Source organism: Corvus brachyrhynchos, unplaced genomic scaffold (assembly GCF_000691975.1).
Source record: "Corvus brachyrhynchos isolate BGI_N302 unplaced genomic scaffold, ASM69197v1 scaffold3, whole genome shotgun sequence".
In the NCBI taxonomy this organism is placed as follows: domain Eukaryota; kingdom Metazoa; phylum Chordata; class Aves; order Passeriformes; family Corvidae; genus Corvus; species Corvus brachyrhynchos.
The window spans coordinates 2,366,978-2,394,622 of NW_008237619.1; the positions used below are offsets into that span (position 1 = coordinate 2,366,978).

Genomic DNA, 27,645 nt, shown 5'->3' on the forward strand with positions numbered 1-27,645 from the left:
TAGTTCTTCCAAATATGATTTTAATGAAGATATCTAGGACATGTTTTATTCCAAGAAAACAGCTTTCAAGTTACAAGACTGAAGGCACATATTTGTGTATCCATGGCGCAAAATTTGACACTCTTGTGTAGACACCTGGGAAATTTGGTCTTCCACATCCATAACCCCAGCTCACAATGCCAGTCAAAAACCATTTTCCATCTCCATTGCTTTGACATGACAGTGGTCCACCAGAATCGCCCTAAAAATAATATATTGAGTTATATGTGTTTGCAATATGAATTATGAAAACTGGGGGAAAATCCAGGGGAGATATTTTGCATGAGTAATTCTAGTGATTATATTTTCATAGTCACATAGTTCAAACACTTGATAGGGGGTTTTTTTCACGTAGATGGGATTGCACAGTTGTACCAAAGTTTGCTCTTTCACAAGAGAGAAGATAATTCTCACTCTTTAAAGACACTAATTAAGATATTATTTTGCAGGGACTACATTTGAAATTCACTTTTTTTGTCTAGCCTAAAACTTACAGGTAAACCCCAAATCTGCTACTAAACATGTTCATACATTCACAGGTTACACACTAAAACTCAAAACCAGTAAGCTTTAAAAAAATATTTTAAAAATAAAATAAAATTAATATAATAAATAAACTATTTAATAATTGTATGACTTCTTTCAAATTAGAGATAAATGGAAACAGATGGAATCCCTCAATTGTTTTGTGTTTGTGGTTTTTCTTGATTTTTTTTTTAAGAAGGGAAAAGAGCCTAAGCACTGTCCTTTAGTAATGTAATGTTTAGCATGTAATGTTTAGAGGCTCATAATGTCTTTGTAAATAGAGCAGTTAAAATGAAGTCTGTTCTAGACTTCAGAATTTAATACAGGATGTCATAATGCTGTAATACAGGACAAAGCAACTAGGACTCTTCTAGAGCTAGGGTGTTCTTGTAGGAATGCATTGACAGAGCTTCAGGTGTAAAACCATTTGCCACCATTTGGAGAAAATTCCTTGGACCAAGCTTATACTTGTATACTTAAACCTGTAAGGCTCTGCTGTACACACAGCATCTCTGAAAAAGACACCCAGTGGTACATTAAACTTCACCAAAACATTGGGTGCATTAAACAACTTCCAAAAGCAAAAGGTGCATTTGGCAAAATTCAGATGTTTTGCAAGAGAAGTGCCTTCTTTCTAGACAAATATTTTTTTAGAGCTAGAAAACTATTTTGCCTTCACTTTATAGTTTGTTGGGATATGCAGGTTGGAAGGGACCTCTTCTAAGGTGCTTAGGTGGCACCCTCTCCTCAAAGTAGGATTACCCTGAATTGCCTCAAAAAGGTTAAGAATTTGGAAGACAATTTCTTCCTTCCATGACAATTAATATTTTACATTTGGAAAGTAAAATTTGCAAGTCTTTTCTTTCATTCCTAGGACAAAACACCAGCTGGAACACCAGCATTTTTCACAAAACAGGAATACCACAATTTGAATAGATCTAACAACTGCCAGTCACAGACACAAATCATTTGCCCTTAAAAAATGCAGCCAAAATGATGCCTTTCCTTGCCTATATCTTGAGTGGCCATAGTCCAACAAATTCTCCAGATACTGAAAATGATACTTAATATCAGTGCTCTCACTAACCTCTAAAAACAGCTGGTGCATTATACTCCCTCAGCCATTGTAGTCTCACTCACTTTTATGTAGATTAGTGAAAGCTAGAATATCTTGAAGATTCCAGATCTCCATCATAAAAAAATGTTTTTATTATTATTTCAGCAGTAAATTTACTACTGTTTTAGCAGTAAATATGTATGGTTTATGTAAGTTCAATATAATATGGCATATTAGATCTGTAATAGTAAGTGTCATATAGATACATATTGTGTATCTATGAGGTTTTACTACTGCTGACTAGGAGTAAATTCAGCACTTTACATTTATCATCTTTCAGCTTTTCCAGATCAGAAATATCTTGCATTTGTAAATTTATGCCTAATTGTCTGCATCTCATCAAACAGTCCTGTAGTTCCAAGTTGGAAGGGAGGGATCCTGAAAAGACACAAGCTGGTTTCTCAGTTTTTTCTTCAGCTGAGAGCCTATTGTGCCAAAAATTGCCTGATTTCAGCTTATAGGGACTTGCAACTTGATTGGCTCTTGACCTGTGACTGAAACTTAGCGGTGCTACTCATTGACATAAAGCAGCAGAACTCTGAAATCACCCACAGAAGAGATTTGCTGACAGACAATTCTCACACTGCTCTTTTTCAGAACTGAAACATATTGACCACAAAGTAGTCTGCCAGTCAACTCTTATACCTCATCATGCAACAATGAAAGACAAGATAAGCTCTATGCAAAGAGTGCTGAGATACATACTTTACACCCATCTCTTTTCCCAGATGATAGCCCAGCACAAAACATCCTAGCTGTGATAATCCCATAAGTGGAGTGACATAATGTCTGGTCAATAATTTCTACCTCTGCTTTCTGAAGAACTGCTGAAACTTCATCATCTGGAAAACAAATTTGGCGAAGGGTGATTCAACAGATCTTAGCATTTTACTCATCTTTTGAAATACAAAACAAGAAGTCTTCAGGAAATATCCACAGATACTTTTGATCATTGAATTATTCCAGTTTCCAAACAACTAACTGCAACACAGAAGAAAGCCTCTTCTAACTATCAGGCAATTGTGTAACGTGATCTGGGTCCTTTGGACACACCAAATAAAATGGCATAATCACTAGGATTGGCCAAAAAGTTTTTTGTCTTTTTCAAAATGTCTCAAGACTTCTTAATTTGTTCTCTTTTTATTTCAAAAAGGAAACAGAATTTTACAAAGATATTTAGATCCCCACATGAGAGATTTGCAGCGAGAGCAGTATATCTGAAGGAGCCAAATTCAAGATTAAGATTATGAGACAGAGTTTCAGAATGTGAATTTTGGCAGCATAAAGAACCAATTCCCAAATTTGATTCTTTCTATCTGAAAGATTTGGTAAAACATCTCTTTTTTATAAGATATATAGTTTAATAATAACAATAATAACAACAGAATTAACTCAAATTTTCCCCTCCTTTGAATACAGCAGGCCCAATCTCATCAGGTGATCCTTTCAAAATCTGGTTATAGCCAAAAACCCCTCACTCACATATTCAAATATGCAAGCGCTGGTTTATATCATGAAACTTTGTTTTAGGATTTGATAAAGCTAGTATGTAATAAAGTATACTTTGAAGTTAAAAGACTGATTTGGCACTTTCATTGTAGAAACTGACAAAGGGAATAGAGAGAAACAGGGAAAAATGCCCCCCTGGGGCTCTTTTTGAGGCATTACATTTATCTTTCAAATAACCAGCCTTTTAATTTCACATATGAATAACCAGCAACCCAAAGAGAGAAACCACTCCATGTGTCCCACACCTCCAAGGGGAACAGAGGGGAAAGACAACACTGATATTTTGGAGTAAGTGAAGCTCCCTATACCAACAACACAATATGGAAGACTTTCAGACCCATGGGACCAGCAGCCAATTTTCCTGAGCATACGAAGGTAGGTGCACACACCCCCAGGTGTGAAGGCTCCTGGGAATAAGATTAGCTCAGCAGAAGGGATAAAACTCACCTGCTTCCTGCTTTTGGCCCCAACCTGTTATCCAGCACTTGTCCCCGCTGCGGGCTTTATGTGAAGAGGGAGGCAGGCAGATGGGCTGGATGAGGTGGCTCATGGTGTCCGGCCACGGTGTGCTCAGCTGCAGCAGCGCGATGTCGTAGTCATAGTTCCGGCTGTTGTAGTACTCATGGACTATGATCCGCCTCACCGCAGACACAAACTTGGCACGGCCTTGCATTTGCATGCCCAGGTGGGCACGCCATGCTCTGGGGTCAGCCAGCCTGGGTGGGAGCAAACAAAGAAGACATTTCTTAAAAAAGTACCTCAAAACACCTGCTGACAGCAGGGCTGGGGAAAGGGGAGTGCAGCACCTCCATGCAGTTCAAACTCTGGAACCTAAAGGCACTTGTGGATCCTGACCCTGTCTGGGATAGAGTTAGAGGGAAGACTACTTACTTGCTCCCTTGAAAGCAGTGTGCTGCAGACACCAGCCATTCTTTGGATATCACTGATGCTCCACAGTAAGCAGCTCCCCCAAAATGAAGGCTGACCTGCCAGGGCCATTCACCTTCCTCAGTGTTTGAGCCACCTACAATCCGAGAGATGAGATTGCTGATCTTGCTACTGCCACAACCTGCAAGGGATATTTCAGGTTATAATCCCCATCTCCAGTACCTTCCTTTAGTGAGGGGGCTTCCCACACAGGGCATGAAAAAATATTGCACTTTGAAATATTTTGAAATCTATTTTGTTCTCCTGCTATAATCTCAAAACTTCTCTCTTTGGCTACTCTATTAATGAAACAAGAGGTGACTCCATAAAAAGGCACTAGGCTGGAAATTTTACTAAGTTGCTTTTCTAGCTCTGCTACAGAAATTAGCCCCTAAATATTTCTTGTGCCATAAATGTCACATGATCCATTGATCTAATAAGCATCACAATGAATATACACAAATAAGCAATCTCTCATCTCTTTTTGATGCTGCCAACTCTGACCTGAAAGGAGATCATCAGCAAAGAAGTTCAACATCATCAGAACACGTATTTCTTGCCAAAACAGTGGGAATGATACAAGAAAAAATGTATGTGGAGATTGGACATTTATTTGAGAAACAAGGTGGTACAATCATTATTTTCTATGGAAATGACTGACAGTCTGACAATGCTGCATATTACTAACAGGTGAAGAAGCGATGTCTCATCAGCACAAAAATCTGAACTCTTAATTAGAAAAGCAAGGAAGAAAGACCCTTCTGTAGAGCCTCATGTCCATCCCTAGTGCCTGCACATAAAGTTTCTGCTCAGGAGTTTTAGTCCCACACACAGGTGTTAACATTTCTGGACCCTTTCCTGAACATGTCCCAAACGTCGAATGCACCTTTAACGTTTCCAAATAAAAATAGGCATATGGCTAGTCTCTTAAGAGGTCCTACTGGAACCAAAGCAAGTGCTGAAAGATTTGACATACAGATGGCATGCCAAAGGCAGCTGAGGGCCAGGCAAAATCATAATATTGTAGAATGGTTTGGTTTGGAAAGGGACCTTAATCTAGTCCCAGTCCCCCTGCCATGGGCAGGGACACCTTCCTGCTAAACCAGGTTGCTCAGGGTTCTATCCAGCCTGGCCTTGAACAATTCCAGGGATGGGGCATCCACAGCTTCTCTGGGCAACCTGTGCCAGGGCCTTGCCACCCTCGCAGTGGAGAATTTCTTCCCTGTATCTAATCTAAATCTGCCCTTTTTTATTATAAAGCCATTCCTCCTTGTACTATCATTACATGCCCTTGTGAAAAAGTCCCTCTCCAGTTCTCTTGTCGGCCCCTTTAGGTACTGGAAAGTGCTAAGAGCCTTCTTCCTAAAGCTATCTCTTCTCCAGGCTGAACAACCCCAGCTCTCTCAGCCTGCCTTCATAGGAGAGGTGCTCCAGCCCTCAGATATCTTCATGAACCTCCCGTGTACTTGTTCCAACACGTCCATGTTATGTAATATACCTGAGACCATTCAGTTTAAGCAACTAATCCTAACCCCACTTTTTTTTTGCTACTCCAGTGACAATCATCCGTTTGTGTTACAGCAAAACAAACTGAAAAGGTTGTACAGAGGTTACTTTAGGAAGATTTAAGAGTAGAACATAACTTGATACTGTAAAGTATTGGGGTCTTCACCATCTGGATGAGTCAGAGAAGTGAAAAGTTCATGAGTTTTTTCTCATTGCAGCTGTATCACTCCTGAAGTCCAAATACAGTCCGACTTCAGCAAAGTGCTGGCATTGCTGCAGAGAACAAAAGTGCTGCCTCACTAGCTAAGCAAGTTCACTCTGTAATTAACCCTGCTGCCCTAATCCTTAGCATAGCTGCGATAAGCAGTACAGCTGTCTAAGGCTCCCCATAACTGGAAGCCCACCCTCCCACAAGATCTTGGCAAATTCTGCAACCAGATCTGAAGTAAACTGATAGCTAATTATTACCCCACTGTCACAGAGAGAATGCAATAAAAATCCAGTACCTCCAGCATGACTTGTACCCACTCCAAAACAGGAAGAAATAAGTCTTTATTGTGTAAAAAGTTCAAAGTTCAGAAAGATGAACATTTGAAAGGAACTTACTGCAGCTGCTTTCATCACTTCCATCAACACAGTCCACAGTCCCATCACACCTTGCATATTGTTTCCTAATGCAAATGTTATTCCTGCACTTGAACATGTGGTTGGTGCAGGGAATACCTGAAATAGTTGTGAGGAGAAAAACCCAAAACAACCATTGGCTCAGCTTAACACACGAAGACATGTCTGCACAGATAGAAGATGTACATATATTAATACATGTATTAATAGATACGAAGTAACATGACAAAAAAGCACTTTGGTTGGAATGGCTTAAACCAACCTCTAAACAGAATAAATTATTCAAATAGGACTGCATCTATACTTGGGTGTGCATTTACTTGGCTGAGTCCAAACAAAGATTTCATCACATTCTTTCCTGCAACACTAACAAACACAGATATAGTAGTGAAAATTAGATGTAGAGTGTAAGGGTGGCAAGACAAAACATCCAGTACTCTGGAAAGAAGCTCTCCTTTGTATTTCAGTATTAAATGTGAAAAGAAAGGTTGCAATGAAACCAGCCTTAGTAACTGTATCCAGAAAAACTGCAACCCCTAAACTCGGCATTTTCCTGTTTCCCTGTGGCTTGCAATAAATGAGGCCACTCAAACCCAATCTATTTTTCTTGTCAGCACACAGAAGTATCCTGTAATCATTTACACAGACTGTCTTTTCTGAGGGATCAAAAAAGTTTTCTTCAAAAAATCACTTGCAGCACTTTTCAGTTGTGCTCCCTTTCATATGTCACAGTGTCCATCTATTCTAAAAAAATTCAAGAAAGTTCTGATTCAACTTTCATTTGCCTAATGCTAAATTTATGGCTTCCACTAACCTTACAACCCTGAAAACTGCCAGAGAGAAACCATCATTTTTATAGTTATTTTACAGATGGTAAAATAGATCCAGGAATTAATTTGCACAGATTATGCTGTAAAGAGATAAAATCTCAGATTCAAGTTTTAAATCCCTAGATCCCCAGCGTGCACCTGAAGTACTTAATTATTCTGCCAGTATTTTGCAGAAACAGATGTTCATGAGCTTATTAAAAAGAAACAGTTTAAAATCAGAAATGGCTTGTTTCTAAACATATCAGAAAAATGGAATGGAGTTATATAGCCCAAGTGAGATTTGACAGTGCCTCTTAACCCTTTGAATGCAGCATCCAGAATTCAAGTCAGGAACAGATGGATGATAAAAGAGAGAAAAAAAGTTACTCAGGAGAGCAGCCTTACTGTGGGTGCAGTTCTGCTCATCTTTTCCGTTCTCACAATCACGTACTCCATTGCAGGCAAGCAAGTTGTCCTGTATTGCTAAGCTGGAGTTACAGTTCCACTCAGGGACAACTTTAAAAACATAAGCCAAATCAGGTACAGAAGCATTCCTGTAAATGCTAACACATCCCTTTCTGGCTGTACCTGGATACCACATTCATTCCTTCACAGCACGGTACAAGGATGGGCATGAGTGCCACGTTATCCGTGGAGCAAATAGAGCACAAAAGAGTTCAGCGAGCTCCCCAGGTGGAGATGTTTAGTATCACTCTCATCTACTCTGTGCACCCCCCTTTGTCATTCCCCCACAAAAATAGAATAACTCATCTCAAAATGGAACAGAACTTTATTAATAATTGCTAGCTTTTATCACATGAGGAAAAGCTAAAATATAGCCTACTACAGCTATTACTGCACATGTAAATTTCTTCCTTGTGCTCTCTAGTGCCATACCTTCTTCATTCTTGGTTTTGTCCCTTGCCAATTAACTACGAATTAAGCACTCAAGAGACTGAGGGATAGTCTGTACCTGGACATATAAAGGAAGCTGAAAACATCTTTTGGTATCCCCATTAAAAATTTTCACCTTGTTTCAGCTGCCTTCTAAGACTAGAGAATATATTCACTGTGTTTTCTCATCAAGATCTCTAATAAGTGAATACAAACCACAAGAAAGTTCATCACTTTCATCGAAGCAGTTGTTTATGCCATCACAGCGCTGCATCTGCTGGATGCATAAGCCAGTAGAACACTTGAAATGTCCAGGTGGACATGCTGGAAGTTAAAAAAGGAAAAAAAAAAACCAACAAAACAAAAAACCAAGCAACCAAACTTCAAAATTTCCTTTCACAAATATTGCCAGCTTGTTTCAATTTACAGTCACTAAGCTTCTCCAAGGAACAATTAAGTTGATCTAAATTTACTATAGCCTGTATACATTGCCAGCACTTAAATTGAATTCAAATGTTGAAAACTGGGATTTAAAGAAGAGGAAAAAATTTCTCTAAAGTTCCAGTTCAGCTAAGCCTGGAATATGTACCATAGGCTCCCTAGGGCTGGACCAAATCAGCCAGTGTTATACAGTACAACACAAGGCTGCTTAGTAATTATGTACAGAAACCACTGCTTCTTTACTACTTTAACAGGAATATGTAAGATTAACACAGGTGAAAAAGTACCAGTAAACAAGTTGTCTGTTTCAGGACTGGAAAAAACTCAGGGTCTCAGAATTTATTAACGTTTTGAGCTGTTTTTTTAATCTCAGATTTCAGATTTGAACACAATATATATAAATGTATGGAAAGCGTGAAATAAGCAGTTGATTATTTGGTACTCTTTTCATTACCTGAAGTCTTATAGCAATAGAAACATTGCAAACAAAACATTGGGGATGAAAACAAACAGGAACAGCAGACTTCAACTGGCTGCACCATGGCCATAGCCATGCAGGAAGCTTTGAGGACTGTGCAGAAGAGAATAGACTGTGTGCGTGCAGGAAACCAGAGCATGCTGCACATGCCCACAAACCTTAGATGTGCAGCCTAGAAAAGGTTCTTTGTTTGCTAGTCATCTGACTTAGTAAGATTAGAAAAGAAAATGAACTGAAACCCAACAGGTAATTTCCTGCATAAACTTAATTAAGTCCTACTGGACCCAAAAAATGCTGCTTCACAGGTCTGAAATGCAAAGAAGGGTTGAAAAAGATAAAATCCATCTTACGCTGGCTGATGTTGTAGCTGCCATACTCCACCAGCAGGGGCTTCTCAGAGACCTTCGAACTGCACTGGAGCTCCACACTGACAGCAGAACTTGTAATGTGGAATACTGTTTGGTGATCAACATAGTAACCACAGTACCTAGAAGCGTTCATGCAAGTTCTAGAGCAGCCTTCATAGGAAAATTGCCTTACATACGATTTAAATGTCAACACCACTCAAATTCAGAAATACAGTCATCTGCCATACTTTAATTAAGAACCCAAACCAAAAATATTTCTTGGTGGTCACCCAGCCTTCATTCACCACTAACATTGTGGAAATTTACTTTTGAATATCATGCCTTCAAATAAATAGTCTTAAAAATAATGCCTTGGATGCACATCGACTTTCAGTTGCTATTTTGACAAAGTGGTTCCTTGGACTTCTGCCTAGGTGCCACTTCATTCAGAGAAACCTAAATGCTCTCTGATGCCAGCAAACATTTAATCCATCCATTGTTAATGAATTTCTAATGTCCCTTTCATCAAATAGGCCAATCTCTAGCTGGGGTGTGGGGGGCAACAAAAAACCTAGATTAAAAAAAAAAGCAAAGTAAAACAAACAAACCCCAAAGCAAAAAAACCCACAACAAACAAAGCCTCTTTGACCAGGGAAAGGTTGCTGGATCATTATTTTAAAAATGGAAACAGTTTTAAATGTAGTAAACCAGTGAACATCAACAGTACAGGTTGTTCTAGAAGTGGAAAAAAAGACCCTCTCCTCTGTTCAACAAAAATGCCTCAAAGATGCAGCACTTACAAGAAAACATCTGGCTTTAATATTCCTGCAAAAATCAAAGTACATATGAATCTTAAATAGATTTAAGAGCCCAGGCAGCTCTCTTGATTTTTAGCAGACTTGGCACACATACCTGTTTGACAGCAGTACAAGGTCACTCGCTGACAACAGGATGAACACAAAGAACAAAAGACAAAAATGGATTGTTGTATTGTTAACTGGACTAGTGGACTATTAGCCAGAGGTAAATATTTCCCTTGTGTATTTTTCACATCAAGCATTGCACTGGGACTACTCTTCATGTCAATGAATGGAGAAGAATTGGTCAGTGATTTCCATGTGAACAGATGTTGCCTCAGTGTCTGGAGCATCCCAGTGAAGTCTGCCACAGGGAATGGACACACTCATTTATATGTTTTCATGTGTGCTTTATTTCACCCTACTAAAATGAAACATCCTGTTAATAGATCTAGGAGATTCTGTTCCAGTAATGTGAAAAACAAAGGAAGAAAACAATTTAAAAGAACAAGACTCCTCTTTGACATCCTGAAAGCAGATGCAAAAAACCCAGTTAATTTTACAGACTTCTACTATAGGAAAATTAATTGTAAAAGAAGCCCCAAACAAAGAAGCAAGCTGTTAAAATGGGAGGAGCAGTGTTCTTTATCTTTACCATGACTCAGTCCTGGTAACTCCCCCTGGGGAAGCAGCAGCCACCCTGGGGGGCCATCTCTGCTAATGGACCACCAAGGTCTCACAGAGTGACTCATAGAATTATACCATCCCATTGTGAGATATCCCACCCTGGGGGGAGGAACCAAACATTCCTACCTGTATATAATCTGAGGCTTGGAACACCACGGTAGCACTACCACTGGATACTCAAGGACAGGATCTCAATAACCACCACTTGACCTCCAGAGAAGGACCAGATCTTTCTACAGGATCACTGCTTTGACAAAACCACATCCATCACTCCAAAGGGACTGCAGCCACCACCAACAGGGTGTCAGGCCGTATTCTGACTTTGTCAGTTTAAGCCAGTGTTTCCGTATTATTGCCTTTATTTTAATTTTCCTATTAAATTGTAGTTCTGACTTTGAATCTCTCACAAAATATTTGTGTGGAGTTCATTTTTCCCACTGGTTTGCCTTCAAACCAGTACATGCACCCGCCAAATCCATCAGTGTTAAGAGTGAAGACTTCCTACAACAGGAAGTCTAATTGTCACTAATTTTAGTGTTTGTCACCAACGCTCCCAACCTAAAACAGCCTGTCAAAGTGCACAGCAAAATGCCATCTAACAATCTGATTCCCATCAGTTAGCCCACAGACATTTTCTACATTTCTCCTGTCAATCACTTAGACAATCTTCCTTCCAACAAACCCTAGCACCATTAAAAAAAACCCCAAAAAGTTTCAGGCTGCATTGACCCCTTCTCAGACAAATAAAACAAACTCATCTCACCAAAAGTAGAGGAAATTGCTGCCCATCTGTGGCAAAGCTGGAACAAGTACATTGAGTAAGCTATCTCCTACACACAGTGAGAAATGCCATATGCTCATGGGATTTGTAAGACAAAGCTACAGGCCCTCAGGAGCCTTTTGCTGGTGTTTTACTGGTCATATATCCAGGTCCAGGGCAAATGGAAATTGCAAAGCACCATCTGTAACTCTGTGCCATTGCTCCAGAGAGAAACTGATTAAGGGGATCCTGTCCCATATGCTGGAAAAGTGAGTGGGGTAGTTTTTCAGGGGATGAGCAGATACATGCATGCTGCTCAGAAACGGTGGGATGTTGCACTAACAGTTTTAAGACAAATAAAGCACCTCTGTGTTCACATAAACCTCTAGTGGCCTGCTCACAAGAGACTCACTGGTATTCCTGCCTCTGAGAATTTCAGCAAAAGCAGTTCATCAGCTGTAACTTCTTTGACTAGGCAGTGGAGCATTGTATGTCCACGAGGAAGAACTGCATGGTTGTGTTCAGTGTCTCTGGTTAGATAAAGCTGTCCCTAGAGGTCTGAAGGAACCTTATCTGCACCACCTTCTTGGTCCCAGTCTTTCCTAATATCAGTATCTCAAAGTTTATTAACCATTTTTACCTAAGATAACAGAATAAGCATTCCATAAGGCACAATTGTAAAAGAAAGATGGGGGTCCCCTGCCCCCCCACCCCCTCTGCATTTCGTTAACTATTAAAATTTGGGGAAAAAGAAGAAAATAAAACATCACCATGTTTCATGCATTAAGTCATATTTTTTCCTCTTAAAAGTAAACATTGAACAGAAAATCAGAAGTTCAAAAGCCTTATTTTTAGTGAAAAATACTCTCTTTCAAAGGAAGAGGTCTTGGTCTACTACTATAACCAGCAACTTCCAACAGAAATCAGGAGCACGCGTTCTTGTGCAGTACTTCAAAAGTAACCCTGAGTGCGCTTCTAAGAATCATATCATGGACATTTGATTCTGTGGAATGCATAATTGGCAGGTTTATCAAAAAGCTGCTCAGATTCTTTCAGGATTCTCTGTCAGATAATCCTTCAGTATGAACCTATTATCATTTTTGCCTCCAGATTTTGCCTTTGTTTTTTATCTCAGCCATCCCAAATAACACAAATCTTTCCATTTCTGTCATAAAAAGAACACCAAAAAACCCCACAAACACACTAAGCGTGGTGTGTTTTGACTGGTGTTTTTATGTGCTCATCTCATCCAGCAACCAATTCCCATCAAGGCACAATTGTAGGAGCGTCAAACTGAATTTTCTCTCTATAAATACAACATGGTATTGAAGAACAGACAAAGTTTTTTCTTCTCTCTGTAATTCTTTCAGTTGCACTCTAAAGGGCCTAATTGACTTACTTTCAGTAGTGAGTTCAGAAACTCAGTTTAAGACTAATCTTACTGAGGTTTCCATTTGAACGAAGTTTAAGAAAAAAATCTGATGTTTTAAATCTAGCCTTGCCTCATCATCCAGCATTCCAAAGATGACTTCAAAATTGAGGAAAGAATGGGTGGACAATGTGCTGGGAAAGCAGTGGTATCTTAATAAAAAACCAGCAGCAATATTATAATAAAGAACACTTCAGAAATAACAGTGGTTCCTTGAAAGGCACTTCGCGCAGTTTCTCTTTCAAGAGCCAGTGACTGGAATGAGGAAGTAGTTACAGTTCTATTTCCAATCATCTCATTGCAATGGCTTTCACCAAGAAGTTAATTAGATTCGCTGTCCTCTTGAGCAATCTTATTATTAAGTTACACTTAAAAGGGTTTTAAACAGACCTTGTTTAATGGCCCCAGAAAACACAGAATTATTTTAGGGTTCACAGGACATCAATCTTTATCCAACTCTTTCCATTTCTCTCTCTCCAGAGAGTACCAAAGACTCTTGTCTTCATTTTTCTGGTACTTTTCAGTAGAATATATATATATACACATATACATATATATATGTAAAAACTTATATATATATATTTATATGTATATAAATACATTTTATAAAGATTGTACATCATCAGCTAAAATAAAAGAATGGTAGGGCACCCAGTGAATTACTTCTGTCCTTGTGGAAGCTCTCTGAGCTGCAATAGTAATGGGAAGGTTTATTTTGGTACCATTACATTAATAATCCATGTGGAGTACTTACATGCGTTCATTAATTTTCCACCACCCTCGCTCACAGCCTTTAATATTCTTCTCACTAATGGTATAGTTATGAAACTTCAGAGCTATACCAAGGCTCTTCTGTGGAGTCTGTTGTGAGCAAGAAAGACAGTGCAAGCAGTCTTCTTTTTTCCTTTTGTGGGCATAGAACACAGTAGTCTATAAACTTATTTCAGCAATTATGGAGCTTGGCAATGCCATGCTCTGGGAGCTGAGCTGGCTTCATCAGCTCAACAGCCAGCACCTTACACACTTGCCAGCTATTCAGTCCTGAGTAAAAGCAAGGGTTGGCACAGCCCCACCACAGCTGCAGGCTTTCTCCCCCTCTAGCCAATAGCCTTCTCATCTTTAGAGAGCCATTGACCATAGAAAGCAGCTTTTGTATCAAGATCAAAGCACTCAAACACATCCAAATGTACTTGTGTAGGGACACAGAGCCCCAGCGGATTTTTAGAGTTAAGATACCGCCTGGAATACTTGTGTCACCTTCGTAATGCTAGGAGTTACTTCTACCACAATATTATAGTCTTCTGCTAGCACCTGCTCAGCCATGCATTCTTTAGTATTTTACAAAACATTTCTAAACCCAGCAATATCACGAGTGTTCATACTTAATTGGAAATTCCTTTCATAAAAGGATCAGAACATGTTTTGCAAGGCAAGGCAGGGTTCATTTAAAAACAAGGGCTGATTCAGGGCAAAAATCCAGAAATGAAAATTTTTCCCCTCTTCTCTTACAGAAAATATAATTTGGGAAATGAGTGAAGGTTCAACATTGTACAAAAATAAAATCTTGAAAATGAAACTGGTTTGAGCAATAAACCTTTCTATCAGAAGTCAACGGTGAAGACCTTAAATTTAGCCCCCCCAAAATCGCCTTATCATTCTAGAAGGGCAAGAGGCTGTAGGTCATGGCTCGCTGGACTTAATTTCTATTGCTGTGATTCAATGTGGGCAATCACTAGCTTAACAATAAGCAGAAAGATGGGTAAACAGTGGACCTCATCATACCCATTGCTATATTCTTTAGAGAGGTAAACACTGAAGGGCAAGCCCTAAGTCAAAGACCTTATTTTAGCAGCACTAATAAGGAAACACTCATGTCAGAGAAAACAAAACTACTTTAAAACAATGTCAGCTTTCAGCAATTTGCTTTCAGGAGAGTACCTAAAAAGATGAAGGAAAAGGATACCAAATTAAAAAAACAGTCTATGGGATTGTGCTGATAGGACAGACCATTCTGAAGACAAATTAAATGTATTAGGCATATGAAAAGATACCGGAGAAGTGGTGGTAATAACTAGGTTAGAGGAGGCTTTTTGTACATACTTTTCATCCAAATTTCTGGGAGTGGGAAGAGAGGAGTTAAAAACAGTCAAGTCTTACATTGCCTGCCATGAAGTAATTATGCTGGCTAAACGTCAAAACTTATCTTAGCTCTTCACCTTTGTAATAGGACACCTTAGGAACTACGTTCTCTTCCTTAAAAATAAGTGCACAGAAAGAGAAAAAAGAAAAAACTGATACAAAACATCAATGCCATTTCTATAAACTACTACGTCTGTGAAGATGCAGGTTACTGCCAACTCAATCACTGCTTTACTTAAGCTCTCTGTTCCCCAAACACACAGCAATGCCTCAGAGAGAAACAGTCATGTTACCTGGAAGTTCCATGCACACAGGCATTTTGGAGGATAATAGCTTGGGTAATAGGGACTTGTGATTCTCCCTTCATAGCCAGTTTTCTCCTTTGTCATTATTGCTTTTCCACACTCTAAGGGAAAAAAAAGAGGCAAAATTTGGCAAACCTTGATACACTTTCAGTAAAGCTATTCAGTGGGTTGAAGCATCCAAATTTATCACAAGTCAGTCACTGCAAAGCCGGGCAGGTGAGGAATTATATTTAGTGGGATTCAAGTTGTAAAAAGACCCTTCCCAATGATGCACACAGAAGACAAAGGATGTAAAGATCCAGGGATGAGTGCTGGGCTCTGCAGGACCGGAAGAACACATTGTAAAGTTTATCTATATTATTTCACTGAGGAAAGTTTTGCAAACAAGAATATCAATACATCCACATTGCAGTACTACACAGGGACCTCTAGTCTTAGAATGCAGCCAGTTAGAAGTGAAATGTTCAACATACTGAACTAATCAGCCTCCTGGAAACCAAAACTTTCTTATATGACTGCTCAATGGATTTACAGAATTCATTAAAGACAAAGTCACACACAGAGAGAAACGAACAAAGAAAATCCAGACTCAAACTTAAAGAAAACAAACCAACCAACCAGCCCACAACCCACACAGAACGGAACTTGAAGTTACTTATTATGGAGAACTTATCACATGCTTTTCTGATGGTATATTAATACTTAATTACTGTCAGCATGAAAAGTAGGCAGCATCTTTTAAAGCAACTTGAATTTCCTTGCACTGAGCTGCGTGAGATTTTTCCCCTCGTGCCACTAGCATGATATTCCTTGTATTATTTGTGATTATGATCTAACCACTTAAAGATATAAGCAATAAAGTGATGGACTTGACACACAAACGTTACTGACTCTTTTGTGTTCCTGTGGAGTCAGGGACCGATAGCAAATGCAGACAAAGCAATTGAAGCTTTTTTTTTCTGAAAGCAGGTTTTAGTGCTGACATCCTTCCACCTTTAGCATGATCCCTGAGTCCCACGGCAGAAGGGAGGCCACTGCTACACCTGAAAAAATAGCTCCATCTACTGGCACCTTGCAGCCCTCGCCAACTGAATTCAGGGCTGCTTTCAGCCCTCTACCTTCATACTTCACAACTAGTCTGATCAGATAACATTACTCAATAGGAAGGCACACAGTAATGCAAAGGAGAAGAAGGGGAGACAGGCACCTGTAAAAAGAAGAAACTCAGTCACAGGAATCATTTATCCATAGTCAGAAACATGACAGCCACTTCAGGCCCTTAGAAGAAACAATATAATAAACACACTTCCAAACACCGAACAAACCTACTTTCTTGTGTAATGACTTCAAAATAGCCATGGAATTCCTTATGCTCCTTTACTTGTGCTGCCTTAAATATTACCAGCATGAGATTATTTGTGGACACAAGTGACACCAATGAATCAGGTGGTTCACAAGCTCTGAGGGGGAAGAAAAGAGCAAATACATAAGCAATCACTTAAAAAGCGAAAAGCTTAACACATTACTCTCACTCTATGCATAAATTTTCCACTGGTTCAGATCTTGCCTACTTCAAAGTCCACTGAAATTTCCATGCTCTTAAGCACAAAAGTACCTGTTACAAGGCCAGTTTAAACCCAATACTGGAAATTCTTCTTACAAAAAAAGAAAGAAATTGCAAACATGAAAATGGATATGGAATGGTTCACTCTATGAGGTAATGACTTTCAGCCTTCACTCCCAGTAAAAATGAATGAAGCCAACATTAACGAAAAGCTGGAAGAAAGAGAAATCTTATTTTATTAGACCAACAATTTTATCTTCTTGTTGGGCAGAGGGAAAGACAAGAAAGTTATTCTTCAAGTCAGAAATTAAGAACCTGAGCCAATAAGAAGTCTCAATAAAAAAACCCCAAACACGTTACTTTCCATATGCATAACCTAGCAGACATCTTCAGTCCTCTACCGATACTAACATGTAAGTGAACACCATCTGCTGTTCCACAGACAAGTCAGTTGGAGATACAGATTGGTAGAGGACAGCTCTCAAAAAGGACTGAAAAGCAAATGCTCTGGTTTTGAGGCTTATACACAGACTGAAATGCCAGAGAAAAGGGTTTCAGGGGTGAAAACACTGAGCTTTTGTCTACTTCATGAAGGTGCTGTCTTTTCGTTTTGACTTACGTAGTCCTATGGAATTAATTATCAGGAATTTCAAAGAAAAAGTCCCTAAACAAGCATAATGGATCATTAAAGAGAGAGAAGAAAAAAGAAAAAAAGAATAGTCCACATCCCTCAACCCATCACAGCTTCAACTCTACATTTTTACAACCCTCTAAACAAATAGAGCAGATAAAAAAAGCACTGAAGTAGTGAGTGCCAGTAAGTGAAAAATCACGAGACTTAGTTTCTGAACTTCAGTCTTCATCTGAAAAACACTAATCTTCATACAGAAGAATTTGCCTAAGGGAGGAAATTTTGACATTCTCTTTCAGTTAGCATCTGTTTCCTGATAAGAAACAGAAAATTTTGCTCAGTAATGTGTGAATTTTTCATAGTTCTGTAGCTAGGTGAAGATGCACTCCAGTTGAAAAAAAGAGAAATATTTGAAGAAAATTTTCCCTTTTACTAGCAAGATAACTTATCCAAGAAATTTTAAATTGTCATGGGTTATGTGAGTAATACATGAAGATCAGAGCAATTTTAACAAAAACAAACTAACCACAAAATACAGATGGCAGATCTTCAGAAAAAACCCAAAAGTTGTCAATTAATTATCAATAGAAATTTATACTCACCGGTACAGTATCTTATCTTTGATTGGCATCAGAGAGTCATAGATGGTGAGCGAGTCAGTGATGCAGTTATCTGCTTCAATCTGAAGGGATACTATTGAAAGGCGGATAAGGTGGCCCACAGATGCGATAAGCTTAAAATAGCAGATTGTTCCCTCTGAGGTAGCTCGCATATCCAGAGGAAAGTGCTTGTGCAGATGGTCAGCATAGAGATCATACATGCAATTAGTTCCTGTGAAAATGTCACATTTTCAACACTGGATGCAATCACTCCAAAACTCCTAAATCCACATAGCATTAAAACAAGAAATCCTAAAATCCTTGTGCTAAACTAAAGCAAAATATGAAAGTATATCTAACTTGAAAAACAAAGTAATAATAGAATCATACAGTGGTTTGGGTTCTAAGAGATCATCTAGTTCTGAACTCTCTGCCATGAGGGCGATACCTTCCACTTGACCAGGTTGCCCAGAGCCCCATCCAACCCAGCCTTGGACACTTCCAAGGGGCATCTACAGCTGTTCTGGGCAACCACCCCCACTGTAAAGAATTTCCTACCCCAAACCCAAACCTACCCTTTTCTAGCTTAGAGCCATTCCCCCTTGACCTTGTAAAGAGTCCCTCTCTGGCTTTCTGTGCCACTCACTGTTTTCATCTTAGTTACAACGCTGTGGTCAAAGAACAGTCTATTCATAAAAGTACAGAGTATGGCCAACAAGTGCTGTAATTCAGTTCTTGCACGGTATTTCCACTAAAGCAGTGCCATTTTGTACAGATTGCAGTTAAAGTTTCGCAGACTCTCTAGAGAATAAATGACTCTAATAATTCTTCACTGGGAGATACTCATCTACTTTCAAAGCATAAATGAACTGCTTGCCCCTATGGACATTATGATATTTATAATACGTAAAACAAAATCAAAGCAAAAATGCAGCTACATGTCTGTATTCTCCCACCTTTTTTATTGATCAAACCATTGTCAAGGTTCTCAATGTTTTATCATGACATGAAGTAGAAGTGTAGCAACAAATTCGGATTCCCCAAGTCCTTCCGTTTGGAAGGGATGGAGGACTTTTCTTGCTGAACATCCTGCTCAAAGCAGGATCAAAATTAATTCAGATCAGGACTTTGTTCTGCCCCTTCTTGAAAATTTTTGCAGCATTAGAAATCACCATTAGAAATGGAAATACTGTGAAATACAAATTATGCAACCTACCCTACACAACATTTACAAAGGAAAGGGTAAAAATTTTTGCCATAATTTAGACAAGGATAAGAAGAATATTATTCTACTTGCATCCAATTTTCCAATTAAGCCAAAACAACTGGGATTTCCAAATAAAATATATTGAGATCTTTATTTCAATTCAATATTGCAGCTCACAGTCAGCAAAAAAAGTAGGGAATTTTTGTTTGGTCATATCTAAAATTCTTAACATAGCTCTTTGAAAGGTGAGAAAAAAGGGAAATGCAAATTAGGGGGAATAAGATACAAAGTGAATATTTGCATTAATTTCTGGCTATTACAAACATAAGTCTCTGAAATAGTTACCCTAATGGAAAACCAATTAGAGCACTGTGAAAGTTTACTACTAGTTGTTGACTCAAATTAAATGTTGACCTTTTGACCAGTAGTTAATCAAGACAGGAAGTGGCAGGCTTTGTCCAACTTCCACTTCTTAATAACAATCTCGAAACTAATGCTATGAATGTTTATGAACAATCTGTAAGGGTCACATTCCATTCAAATGAATTACAGTTACAGCTATTTAAAGCTTTGTTCTTCCTTCTTCCTTGTTCTTATCTCTTCCCAATAACATTCTTTTTGTAATAGTTATTTGTGCTTAGTTAGTCATCCTTAGCAGAGCCAACTTTGATCATAATCTCTAAAATTATGTGACTACCATTATTTCTACTAAGTAATTAATAATGGGAGAGCTCACTGCTTCTATGGAGCACAGTGCAGAGAATTCAGAGCTGACTCTAGAACTACAAGTAGTGCAAGCATGCTGGCTTGAAACCAAAGCTGCATAAAGTCTTTACCCAAGCATACCCTGCACAACCAGATATTACAGCAAGGCAAGAACCTTGCGTCAGCTGAATGTCCATGAGTCCCTTCTCCAGCATCATTCTTCAATAAATCTGCACTCCGGTCTGTGCCTGAACCAACCACTAGGTGCGTCTCCATACCCAAAGTCAACTACGTTTCTCTCAAAATCAGCCTGCTGATGCTCATTCCTTTTGTGCTGCTGCATGATCACTTTCACCTCCATGTCATATTCCATAATCCTAAATGGACACAGCCAAAGAACTCAAACAAATAAAATTGCACCAGTATAAGATTCTCAACTACTGTGGCCATCCATGTTGTTGACTTTGTTACATACCCCCTCCACGCTTCCCACAGATACCAGCTGTATAAAAAGCTGCCTATATAAAGTCTCCAAAAGGTGTCTAGAACATGGCAGGTCATCCTTTTCCCTTCATGTGAAAGATATCACATAAGTCCTAAAAAAGACTAAAAAAGCAACAATTATTGTGTTGTGCGCTTCTTAATGTCTTCCGGTTTAGGGGCTGCATTCTGGAATAAATTGGAACCAAGTTCCAACTGTGCTAATTCCTTTCCCCTGGAACACTGAACTGGGAAATGAAATCGCTATGCAAGCAAACACCAATATGCAAAACTCTTTTATAGAAATAAAATGCATGTAATGAGATGCGATAGAAGCCAATATTGTTATGCATTGCAGCTTAAGCCAGGAGGCTTTTAACAAGTGAATGCTGCAGCAAACTTGTTTGAGTTTTGAGAAATTATGGGCTGTTAGCAATCCCCATTGCAAGCCCTGGCCCATGCCCTGTGACCTGAAGTCTGCCTGTGGACCTCAGAACTAGGAGAGCTTGACTTGGGTGCGTGGCAAAAGTAGTTACTGGATTCTGAAAAAAAATGCAAGCTAAAACCTTTGCAAAGTAACAGAAGTGAAAATCACAGATAGAAGTGCAACAAAATGTCTCATGAAAGAAAAATACAAATTCAGAAAGCTGTAAAGCCCTTGACTTTGAGCAAGTTGCAAGTGCAACTGCTCAAGATGAAGAGTCAGTTTGTGTCAAGGAGCAAGGAAGGCCAACACATCCCCAGCTGATTGATAACTGCTGGCCCAACAGAGTCTTAGCGGGTGTCTGCTTCAAAGGTGATTAGCCTATTGCTAAGCCTAGTAGCACATTTTTTTTAGGTACCTACTCCATATACTAGTGAAGGTAGATGTACTGTACTTTTGAACTCCTTGTTCAGTGCTTTGCACACTGGCAAAGAATCCTTCTGGGAGGTCTACAACATGAAACCAAGCAGGTGTACAAATAGTGTCTCCCACAACACGGGAAAACTCAACTGCCTAAACTAATTACTGTTAGGGAATTCACTCAAAAGAATAACTCACCATTAACCTTGGAGAAAAGGGAGTTAAGGAGGATAAAGGATGCACAAAAGCATTGCTCTTGTTCAGCATATTAAATTCATTACTGTCCAGTTTAGAAAAGGTTAATCTGCTGGTCAACACAATGAATAGCAAACACCTGATTTAGTTTGTTTCCTACTATGTCACCAGGTACATCTAAAAAATTTATCAGGCAGATTAAAGGTAGATAGTTTCTGTATTTGTTATTTGCAAGATTCTTGGTCATTCTTTCAGTAAGTCAGGACTTAAATGCCAAGGCTGAGTTTAACCCTCTTAAATTAACACTGAACAGTATCTTTAAGTTCAAGTCATGAACTCAAAGCTTTGTTCTCCACCTCTCCTCTGAAGGAAGCTGCCAAAAGGGTGAATTACCTGTTCCCGTTGTTGACCAATAATCTGACCGAAGACCTGCTGCATAGAAAAAGAGTTGTGTGAGTCTTCTTGTTTGCCTGAAATCCAGAATTCAGGGTTTTATTCAATCACATCTCAGTTCTAATACACTGAACACACAGGACAAAACACTTCTCTCGATGAGTGGGGTTGCCATAGCCCCCTTCACTTCTGCAGATTCTGTAGTTTTGGAGGTGAGGCAAGAAGAGACTGCATGGCAATTAAGCAGTCAAAGTCAACTGAAGGACTAAGACAGAGGTACCCAGGAGGTCATTTTCTCATCCTTGGCCACAAAGTCTCTCTCAGCTTTCTTTTTGACAGAATTGTTCTGTCTGATGTCCACAGAATGGAAAATCATTAAACATTTTGTAACTAAATACATTAAACAGATGCTTGAATCACACATTGTGAGTTTTTTCCCCAGACAGGAATGTCACAGGAGTTATTTAACAAATGGGCAACTTTATAATCTGTTTTTGAATCTTTAATAATGGGGTGATAAGAGTCTCATTTTCAATGAAGGGGCTAAAGTTTGATCCATGTGATCCACCTTAGCCCTTCATCTTTTTATGCTTTTAAAATCACAGGCTAACCCAAATCTGCCTACAAGGTATCCATCTTACCTCCTGACTATGAACATGAGCACTCCCAATACAGGAAGTTTTGCAATCACTGGTTACAAGGACAATTTGTACCTTAATTTGACCTCAAATCTCGTTTTTATTTTCCTTCTCACTTTTTTTTTCCTATTAAACGTTTAGTATTAGAAGCTAGAGATGTAGGATCAAGATTTTAATTTATTTATAGAATTTGCTACTCCAAGGTAAAAATGTTTGCTTACTGAAGTGTTTCCTCAAGGATATGGATATGCTCTAATACTAACCACTTAGGACAATGGAATCCATGTCGACTGCAAGGCCCTGAAGACTTCCCACCGAAGTTCGGTTAATAATACTTGTCTGAATGGAATCCTTTAAAACAGCAGCCACACAATCCTCACACAGCACTTGCCCTTTCGCCTGTGGTACCACAAATACGATCCAGAAATGAATGAGAAGGCCTCCATTGTTGTTGTTACTGAAAAAAAGAGCTCAGATTATCATCCTGTTGGAAGTTCTCTGAAGACTAGGCTCTTAGCCCAAGCTTCTGAAGTACAGATTCAGAAGCATATGGCTCATTTCCATATTTTTAATTACTTTAACCCACTGAATATATATTTTCCCCTTAAAAAAAATCAAGCAAACAAGACAAACCCCAAAACACCCAAACACACTCTTCATATCTAGTTGGGAATATTCAGTAGGCTAATTTCCTGAGGGCTCCCGACTTTTGAGATCTATGGAAATCACATTGTCTACCCATGAATTAGAGCTGGACTATTTCCTAAAGATCAAAACAGAATTAGTAGAACAGAAACAGTAGAACTATCATCTCCAGAAACACAGAGCTCTGCACTGGTATGCATCTCACCCTGCACTGTGCGCTGCAGGATGTAAGAAACGATTCCTAGATTATTTAGGTAACACATTAGAGGCCGTTTATGATCACACTACTCTCTACCTCTTTAGTGGGGAGAAAGACCTTTGAATCAAACACAGCCTAGAAACCTCCAGTTTCTGAACCAAAACTGTATTGGGTTCAAGAGGACTGAAATAACTAAACTTCTAACATTAATTGCAAGCATAATATTAGAGTAAGAATACTTTATTGCATAGAAATTTCCTGCTTCTTCTATAAGTAGAAAATAGTTTTATTCCAAGAACATTACCTAAAAAATACATGCAATTTAGTCAATTACACAGAGTTGTGCTCCAACAGCATGTTTAAGTAGTTAAACTTCTGCATGAGCCAAAGTATCACCAAACCTCTTTATTGACATTATTTCTGTTCATCTTGCATTGTATTCCTGGCAGACAAGGAACTGTTTATATGACTTTAGTTTGTCCTTACTTTTGTTAAGTGAATTGGTATAGGTTATAAACCTATTTTGCTATCAGTTCAAGTACATAGCAAAGACATTGAATCATAACCATTAAAAATAAGCTTGTTTTGCAGGCTTCTTACATTATATACTGGCCAGCAGAAAAGCAATTACATCAACCGCAGTTTTACCTGACTTCTGAGACGGTGGACTGCTTATAAAATTTGGAGAAAGAAGAAGTTGTGTAGACCAAGTTCATCTGAAAGAGAAATTATAAAGATTTAGCATTCTGAAAACCAGTCACACCTAGAAATGCTACATGCCTAGGCATTCCCACGAACAACCTATTTTCCACCAAGATTACCCACCATGCACACACTTCCAGACATACATCAGCCAAGCTAGGCAGAGCAGGAGATGGGGAGACCAGCTCTTCAATGCACCCATAACAAATCCAATATTCCCAGCAAACATCAAATCTTCTGCCCATGGCCAGCTGACATATACAGTAATGCTCTTTCCATAGAAATGAATTTTGAAAAAGGTGCATATCCTTCACCCAGAAAATCCCAAACACACAGGGCTCCCCTATGCTGATGCTAAAACTTAAGGCCAAACTTCAAGAAACATGCACACACTCATAACATTTTTTGTGTTATTACTAACGTGCAGTGAACAGCACATATCAGAGCTTTTCCCACAGAATCACAGAAAGACTGAGACAGGAAAGGGCCTCTGGAGAGCATCTAGTCCACTGCTCAAAGCATGGCCAACTATACCACGTTGCTCAGGGCCATTTCCAGTTGATTACCTCCAAGAACGGAGACTCCACATCTTCCCTGGATGAGAACCCCCAGTGCTTTGATTCCCCTCACAGCTAAGGAATTCTTTTTTTTAATGTTTCCATGGAATTTCTTGCACTTTGATTCATTTGTGTATATTTTCTTTATCAACAGCTTAGTATTAACATATTTCTTTCCAATACACACAGTGTAAAACATGTGGAGAAGCAAAATCTCTCCCTGTTCCCTGATGAAGGACTGCCTTTGGGCAAAGCAAGCTCCTGATTCTCCCTGTTGTTGGGCTGGGATAATACCAGTGTGACAATTACCTTCCTCTCCCCTTCCTGTTCAAAGCCACAAGGTGGCATGTACCTCAAGCTGTTCAGACCTCACTCTGCGCTTTATGATTAAAACTAATGCCCAAAGGACTATGACACAGATTATTTCAAAGGCTGTAAAAATCACATCCATATTAATCCCTTTTATTGTTTGAAACGGGAAGTTTGAACAATAATTTTAAAGGCCTAAAAAAAGTGGGTAGAGCTCAGTCGTTCTCCAGACTAAGGTACAAGGGATTTTATGTATTACTGCTACTATCAAATGAAAAGAACCTATCTTGAGAGGTTCTTCTACTACCACTTGGGGTCTTTGGGCCAGCAGCCATGAACAAAAGGGTTTTGAGGACAACAACTAACAAAATCCTAAATCCCCCACTTCCCTACCAATTTTAGTTAATAGTTAAGGTTGCCACAAAGCCCAGTTTCAGCAATGCGAAATGCATTGGTGATTTCAGGCAAAGAAAAAGAATAAGTTCCAAGTAATGTTCAAGTAGGAGGAGGTGACACTGGCAGCTCAACACCTTCTGTCTGTCACCTCTCTCCACTATGCACGACAAGGGCAGGATGCTCTGAGACAAGAGCAAGACACAGGGGTCACAGGAGGTTAGAGCTGCTCCATGGAGAGCAGGGAAAGGTGATACCCTGCACTGGTTATCTGAAAGAAATTTAATGATTAATATGCAGGACTTGGAAAGAGCCGGAAAACAGGAACATTAGTTCACATTATAAGATAACAAAAACTTAGTAATTATGGAAAAATTTCTTGGTTGTATCTAACATTTTTTTGTTTGTTTGTTTTTGTTTAGCAGTTTTTATACAGTCGCTTGAATCCTTGTGCGGACAGTACTGCAGTGACTGGCATTAATGTATTTTTGCTCTCTACACCAAATGTCTTCAAAGTCAAATTCCCTTTTAACCAAGATTTCCACCCTTTTCTTCCTGCTGTAGAACAGCTATTGATCCAGAGTTCTGTTTCTGCTTCGTCTGCTGAAAGGTATTTGGAAAGAATAATGGTCTTTAGAATACCTAGTATCAGAAGGAAATGTAAATATGTTTGTGATCCCTAGGGTAATTATAGATGCTTTAAGGCAGAAGACTGGCAGAAGATGCCAGTGTAAATGCAAAAGATTTCATCTGTTTGATGTTTAAAAAGTGGCAATTGAGTTTAAGGACTTTTTTAGAGTTTTAGTCATAGATTTGTGGGGGAAGTATGTAAAATTTTAAGTAAAATGTAAAAAACAAACAGACCTGTTCAAAACTCAGTTTGTGATTAACAAACTGAAAGCAGTCAGTTCCTCCATACCTCTAGACAGCCACCCTTTGCACATAATCCTGTGGGGTGAAAGGGGTGTAAGAACACCACAGCAGCTTCAATGGCACCTGAACATCACTTGTTCACAGCGCTGATCTTTTTTGCTAACCAAGCAGCACACCCATCTTACCACATGCTGCACAGTCTGTGCCATAGAGAGGAATTCCTTTGACTCTTTCTTCCTATATTCTGGAAGAAACTCTATGTTGGCAACACGAAACAGTCCAACAAAATACAGTGCATCTTTGTTTTCTGCCTGAACTGCAAGAAACAAAGAAGACAGTTAGCCTTTTTTTCTTTTCTTTCTTTTTTTTTTTTTCAAATAACAATTAAGGTTTTTTATTAAATTCGAAACCAAATTAATCTACTTGGCCTAATCTAGTTTCTAGTTTGAAACAACTACCCAAAGAACACTACACTTTTATAGCCAAACTGTTCTACATGTGTACCAAATGATGGTTAATTGAGCTCCTGTCCCCTCCACACCAGATAAGACACCACCATACAAATGAGCCAGCATAATGAAGGCAGTATCAACATCCAGATTCTGGAGCATCCCTAAGGAATCTTAGGCAGTATTAGCATCAGGGGTCTAAAGAGGAAAACGTATCTTTTAATGCTTAATTACACACGTATTTATTTTACTCTCCTTTTACTTCCTTAAATCTATTCTGAAAAATAACCTGAACTTCAGAAGCCCAAGAAACACAGTGGAAGGCAAAATTTCTGAGGAATCAAGCTCATAAAAACACGTCATTTTTATGTGCAAGCGTGCGAATCAGCTTGCACATAAAAATGTTTCGCATAACACTGAAATAAAGTCACACCCCCTAAAGCCAGCAGATATGCCTGCTTTTCTAATTACTTGTTAAGTCTTAGTAAGACAAAAGTTTTTCAGACCCCATTTAAAAATTGCCATGTTTATTTTAGAAACAGCCCTCAGGACAACTGAGATCCTAAAGTAATCTCAAAGTACTGTTGGCAATAACAATACAGGAGTTGGCATGAGCTTTCAGCAACTCACCAATGAAGAGCCACAGTAATGTCCAGGTTACAACTCCTAAAATGAATAGAATGAGGGTAAAGAGAATTATTTTGTTTTGAAAATTCCATAGCAACTTATCTTTTTTCTTCAATTTGTCATGCTTTTTCCTTGCCAGAATCCTCTTTGCCAACTTGTCTTCTGCAGATACCATTTGGACTGAAATGTTGGCTGCCTAAAATAAGGTGAAAGACAACAAAAATCGTGGAATGTTTCTAGCAGGAATTGACTGACCAACAAGTCTCAACCAATCTGTTCCTCAGAGAAAAGTCTCCACTTCC

At 39.0% G+C, this 27,645-nt stretch overlaps 1 protein-coding gene across 2 annotated transcripts; it reads right to left on the reverse strand.

Annotated features, from left to right (window-relative positions):
• Positions 1-27,645, reverse strand: TMPRSS7 (transmembrane protease, serine 7). Of its 2 annotated transcripts, none has more exons than XM_017731770.1 (17): positions 27,347-27,645; positions 26,453-26,583; positions 24,082-24,149; positions 22,853-23,046; positions 21,952-21,990; positions 18,131-18,359; positions 16,663-16,793; positions 15,322-15,434; positions 13,644-13,750; positions 9,220-9,356; positions 8,167-8,274; positions 7,462-7,572; positions 6,230-6,346; positions 4,082-4,259; positions 3,638-3,906; positions 2,489-2,523; positions 1-241 (listed from the first exon to the last, which is right to left on the reverse strand). In XM_017731770.1, the coding sequence occupies exons 1-17, from the start codon at positions 27,516-27,518 to the stop codon at positions 71-73; spliced, it is 2,310 nt and encodes a 769-aa protein (XP_017587259.1). In that variant the 5' UTR covers positions 27,519-27,645; the 3' UTR covers positions 1-70. The 2 variants fall into 2 exon arrangements, with proteins under 2 accessions (XP_017587259.1, XP_017587258.1); XM_017731769.1 differs by having other exon boundaries at positions 2,387-2,523; positions 27,347-27,639.

Coding starts and splice junctions, on each gene's coding strand:
- TMPRSS7 (XM_017731769.1), bottom strand. CDS start 27,518: ATGGTATCTGCAGAAGACAAGTTGGCAAAGAGGATTCTGGCAAGGAAA. Junction 9,357..13,643: donor TGGAAAATTAATGAACGCAT/GTAAGTACTCCA, acceptor GAACGCTTCTAG/GTACTGTGGTTACTATGTTG. Junction 242..2,386: donor GGAAAAGAGATGGGTGTAAA/GTATGTATCTCA, acceptor TATTATTTTTAG/GGCGATTCTGGTGGACCACT.